The sequence below is a fragment of the Phoenix dactylifera genome, chromosome 4 (assembly GCF_051530095.1).
Source record: "Phoenix dactylifera cultivar Ajwa chromosome 4, Ajwa_hap1_PhDact_Kaust_v1.1, whole genome shotgun sequence".
Classification (NCBI taxonomy): Eukaryota; Viridiplantae; Streptophyta; class Magnoliopsida; order Arecales; family Arecaceae; genus Phoenix; species Phoenix dactylifera.
Window position 1 is genome coordinate 667110 of NC_143193.1, and position 5950 is coordinate 673059.

The window sequence follows — 5950 nt, forward strand, 5'->3', positions numbered from 1 at the left end:
CTAACGACTCTGTATGCACATATAGGCCCGTATATCTCTACATGTCGGCATGGGCCAACAGTTGTGTAAAGATTACATGGCTCCTTTGGAGTGTTAGGCCTCATAGCCGATGCCAGGCCTAATCCATTTATCAAATGGGCTGCTCCACATGTAACTTGTTTTACTAAACCAAGCCTGCTCATATTGGGCTGAGACTAGGGGTTTGATGGGCAGGACCTGTTGAAAAAATGCCATGGAAAGCACATTGAAAATTCCGAGCGCTGACACAAGATAGCATGTTGTCACAACAGTACCCATTCTAGCTGCTTCCCAGGACACAGACACCAAAACAAATAGGAAAATACTATGTTTACAAATAGCTGCATTAAAACACCCAGCCTTTTGAATTGCAGATCATGAGGCTAGATCTTGGTTTGATGTATTTGTCTTCTTGTGCCTGAAATGAGATTTATTCTGACGTTATACCTTTCTGCTTAGCAACTAAAGATTTTAGGTTTAAGTCCTCGATGGTGTATGTTTTAAGTATTCGATCCAGGATAATTATAATACGTAGATCTTGGATTAGTTAGCTCCAAAAAAAAAAAAAAAAAAAGGATATGATTGCGAGGCGTGCTACTAGTGCTGTATTAGATCATTGGATGATCGAACGAACACTGGCTACCACAAAAATAAAAATGGTCTAAAAACATTAAAAGTAACGAGGTTGATGTGTCACAAGCTAGAAAATGCGATTGCTTTTGCTCTAATGCACATCCAAGCAATGATTAGCATCTCTAGAACATGCAACAAGGAACTTTTTTGGCCGGTTAGCAATCAAACGCAGCGCTCCACCTAAATATCACATGGAGGTGTTTCCTCCGAATTAGAAGATGTCATGTGGAGTGCTTCCACCACCCACGTGAACTACACTTGCGTGTCTTCTTCCACTCGGATCTCTTAAATGCCCGGTGTTTGCCTCCATGCAGCACTCCAACTCACCCTACAACGACCCTCGACACCACCAGCGTTCTAAGCCGACAATTTATATAGATATTTTTTTTTTTTTATGTGCACTTCATCACTTGAAGGAAAACCTTGTGTCATAACATAAACACACGACAGCAAGAGAAATAAAGATCGAAAAGGCTAGGAACAGAAGGGTAGAGAAAAGGAAAAACCTTGAAGCCCACTGAAAACCCATGAGCCGAACAAGGACTGGCTCAAACCCCGCACAACCCCACGCCACGTCCATGCGGGCGCTCGCACGCGCGAAGAGGAAAGTCAATGCCAAAAACTCAAAAGAAGTAAGAGGAGGAGGAGCCCCCCAGCTGGAACCCGTCGGCGAGCCCCGGCGCCGCGTCGTCCACCGTCGGCATCGGGCCGAACAGCGGGCTGTGCACGTATCCCTCCTCGAAGAACATCCCTCCACAACCACCACTCGCCGTGACCGGCGACCCATATGAGTTGAACTCCCCCACGTCGCAGCACATCGCCGCCGCCAACTCCTCCGCCATCCCGGCGGCGGAGCACGCCTCCGGTGGAGCATCCGACGAGGGCATCGCCTCCAGCGGAGCCATTGGCGTTGGAGAGTGTGTAAGAGGAGTTAACAGCGAAGAAGAAGAAGAAGACGAAGAATAGTAGAGCTCCGGTTGGTGGACGAAGCCGCCGCCGCCCCCCATGGCTTCATGGCCAGCAAGAGGTTGGTGGTGGGGTAAGGTGATCGCCGGGGGTTGAGGGGAGTCATGAGTGGTTGACGGCGTGTAGAAGGGGAGGAGAAGGTTGTGCTGTTGGAGGTCAGGGGAGAGGAAGGGAGTGAGGGAGGAGCCAGGTGGGAGGTCAGGATAGGCGAAGTTGGTGCGTGCGCGGGGGCCGCGGAGGGTGCGGGCTGCGCGGTCGTACGCGACGGCGGCCTCCTCGGCGGTATCGAATGTGCCGAGCCAGTGGCGCTCTTTGGTCGCCGGGTCACGTATCTCCGCCGCATATCGCCCCCATGGCCGACGCCGCACTCCGAGGTACCTCGTGCTGCCACCTGTGCCATTGCCATTGCTGCTGTTCTCTTGTTGCTGCTTTGGTGATTTGCGCTTAGGTTTCTTCTCTTGCGGCACGTCGGTGATTGGTGAAGTAGAAGAAGAAGAGGAGGATAAGAAATAGGAGAAGTCCATTTCACTGAGTAGTAAATAGAAATATACACACACACACACAGAGAGAGAGGTTGGGGTTTAGGGTGGTTGGAGTGGTGCAGCATGGTGGCGTTTATATAAGGAGCAGAAAAGAGAGAGAGAGAGAGAGAGAGAGAGAGAGAGAGAGAGAGAGAGAGAGAGAGAGAGAGAGAGTGATATTCCTTAAAGATTTTACTCTGATTGCCATTGAGAAAATTATAATGGCAATTTAGCCTGAGGATTTGTGGTTTGATTCTATGTGGAGTCCACCACTGGTCAACCTAATGATTTGGACCGGTGGAAGAAGTCCAAATGGTTTTCTCCATGGCTCCAAGGTAACAGCTATGAGTGATAGTTGGATTGAGCTAAATGTTAATATGCCATGATGAGGGAGACTCTCAACGTTTCAGCTAGCCTAAATATGGATTAGAGAGCACCCAACAATTACCTTCACTTGCCAAGAAATCCTGAAGAACATTGTCATGGTACGCTGCAATGATCACCTGCTAACAAAGAAGGGTATCAGTCAATTGGAAAATTTGAAATTGTCCAAGTTTTCTGCAAGAAAATTTATTTTAAGAAAATTGAAGTCAGAATCATTAATTTGACTAGGAAACTTGTTCACAGAGCAAAATTTTGAGACCTCATAATTTGCAAGGAAAAGTCATTAACCTAGACGCAAGAGTGGAATGCATATCATTAGGAGCAAAGTGAGGAGTTGTGATCAATAAACGGAAGCATGCAAGATCAAAGAAGACTTGAACAACTGATTACAAATGAAGATTTTCAATATGAAGGGAACAAATGGTTTTCATGCATCTATTATTTGCATTAGGTGAGTGCAAAAAACCTTACAAACCAATTTTTTGCAGCCATAACATTATTCATGTGGTTAAACACATAATTTATAGTCTGATTTCACCAACATACATGAATTGATACTAGTTTCTATCTTTTCCCCATATTTCTACGGTCCGCATGTTGATTCATGAATGGCATTTGAACAAATTCAACGATATGTACCGTCAACAACCCATTACTCCTACCTTAACGCTGTCATAACAAATCCATGGCTGAATCAAAAAGTGCATGCCAAAAGCTAATGAGTAGCCCAGGAGTTTCTTTTTTCTAAAAAATAAAAATCTCTGATGATTATTCTCTGATGGAAGAAGTTTCTAATGATGAGGAGAGGTCCTCACAAAACAAATGCGATCACATGATTAGAGGGCTTCACAGAAATGATTAGCATGTGCAATCTCTTCCCTTTTGATGCCTTACCCTAGTACATTCGAATTTAAAAGTACTTCTTCCTCATAGAGAATTAAATTGTACAAGAAAAAGAGCTAACACATATATGATATAGTGAAACTAAAAAAGTCGAAAGTTGGAACAGAAACTAATCATAGATTTGATTGCGTCCATGAGCTAGAAAATACGATCACCTTTATTGTTCTCTAACTTAATTTATTTACTCTCATGAGATTTCTCTGCAGCTTTCAATTAAATGTTTTTTTTTTTTAGTTCTTCATCTTTATATACAGTGGATGTTCTATAACATATCAAAGATTTCCTTTCGATTTATCTATCTCTTTGATAAGTATTTCCCTTTAACTTCATCCAGACATTTCCATATTATAGTTGGTCATGCTTTCTACAGGCTTGAAGCATTTCCCTTCCACCATTTTTTTTTAAGAAAATAAAACTTAGGAAGAAATTGAGGTGGTTTCCTATGTTTGATTTCAATAGTGTTCGATGTTTTATGGCCTTGGTGGTTTCGGGAAGTCAGTTTGAATGGTGCAAAAGGGGCTACTTTAAAAAAAAAATATATGCAAAACCATGATGGGTATCAACATGAAACATCCAAGTAGTCACTTTAAAACTAGATAATCGATTTACAAAATATTCTAACATAGCGACTAATTGTGGGTCCTTTTCACCATTGAAGAGAGTGATCTCATGTGGTCCATTACAGAAGTTGCCGACGAAGGTTCTTAAAAACTAATCAATATCACAGACAATTATCTTCTCCATACTAAATCTTGATGTACTTCAGAATTTTAGATCAGACTGACTAGGCACATCCAAAGGACTGATTTCTTTATCAATTGTGTTCACCATCTACTGAGTCATATACAATTCCATCTTAATCACGAAACAGCTGGGAATCTAACAATGGATTATCGTTTGCCTTTTGACCTAACACTCATATTACTAACCTTGTAAGGTGAAGGCTGAGGTCCCAAGAGCTCGGTAGTTTTCAAATTAAGAGGTTAGGTACACTAGAATATTTTACAGGAGCTTGAATGCAGATCATGTTCTGAATGGCATGCATAAGTTTTTAAAACCAAGGTATGAAAGGACTATCATTGCCTATCCATGTGCTTCCAATTTGAGCCAAATCAATGATCAGTCCCACAAGCCATCACCTTTTTAAAGCCAATGTCTCCTTTTCAATCTAATGGTGGGGATGTAAGTTTTTTTTTTTTTTTATCAGTTCTATACTTGGTTGTGAGGCCCATGGAACCCTGAATGAGTCAAAAGAAATGTTGGGATGCATGTGAGGGGGGAACTTGTACAAGTATTGTTATTTAGTGAAACAATGACTAGGCACTGGAAACTTTCATCCCCTATGCCACATATCCACTAGAGTAGAAGAGCTCTAATAAACAGCAGCCAAATCTTTTGGTTTGAGGGATCTTGTCACTATAAGCTCATGTCCTTTAATCAATATAGCCTTTTAGAAGCTTTCTGACAAAAGCAATATGGTGCTTTGCCTAATCACAGATGCATTGATCAAAGACATTAATTACACTGCCTTTGATAAAGTTTGCCATGGAATCCAAGGAGATGGTTCCTTTGTTTCTTGGTAATCTAACTAATAATAGAACAATAAAAAAGGGCATTTAGAGCCCGGTGCTGCAGAGAGGTTGTAAAAACCTAATGAGATTAGGGATGTGCAATTTCTTTAGTGACATAATCCTGCGACTGTAAACAAATCCAAATGCCATGAGGTTCTATCCATACCAAAAATTTCTGGATTTGCTTTCACTCCTTTTCATTTGATCTAGCTGATTAACCTAGCTATAATTGAATTAATTATATAATCTCTCTTTATTCAAATTGTGATGACCACTATGATGACCCATGCGGAAGTGTGTTTAGTTCCACATCGGTTATTCGCTAGGTAGATCTTGGGTACTTAGACAGAATCAAGGAGCCCAAATAATACCTTCTGGTTATCCTTTTTAGTAAGGTCTTGAGTTGCTACAAATGGTATCAGAGCGGATCCGGCCCATGACCTATGTGGACCAGGGGACACTACAACCTAAGTATATTTGAGCTGACCACGAGCTGATCGTGGTATTTACGATTGGATTTGAATGGAGTTGGATCCATCGCCCGATTAGGATGCCAGAGCTTAAACGAAGGGAGTATATGATGACCCGTGCAGCCGTGTGTTTAGCTCCACATCGATTATTTGCTAGGTAGATCTTGGATGCTTATACAAGATCAAGAAATCCAAATAATATCTTTCGGCTAGCTTTTTTGGGTAAGGTTTTGAGTTATTACAACCAGAGTTGCAGGCATGAGGACCATGCTCTTCCTTCCGAGAATGTCACAAAATTCGCTAATTTTTGTAGGGAAAAATCATCAAATGTGTAAATTAGCTTTCAATATTAGGTTCTTGTGCTGGGAAGACTCTCCAAACTCTTTTTTTTTTGGATGGAAAAGTCTCTCCAAACTGAGTCATCTTGCTTGTCTTTAGTCTTAACTTGAGACCAAGTAGTCCTCCAAAAAATATTTCAAATTTG

At 41.8% G+C, this 5950-nt stretch overlaps 1 protein-coding gene across 1 annotated transcript; it reads right to left on the minus strand.

Annotated features, from left to right (window-relative positions):
• Positions 1–1028: 1028 nt before the first annotated feature.
• LOC103712373 (uncharacterized) lies at positions 1029–2243 on the minus strand. The gene has a single exon (XM_008798878.6). The coding sequence runs from the start codon at positions 2139–2141 to the stop codon at positions 1275–1277; it is 867 nt and encodes a 288-aa protein (XP_008797100.4). The 5' UTR covers positions 2142–2243; the 3' UTR covers positions 1029–1274.
• Between the last annotated feature and the right edge of the window lie 3707 nt (positions 2244–5950).

What these genes read in the sequence shown, in the direction of transcription:
- LOC103712373 (XM_008798878.6), bottom strand. Translation starts at nt 2,141, where the DNA reads ATGGACTTCTCCTATTTCTTATCCTCCTCTTCTTCTTCTACTTCACCA.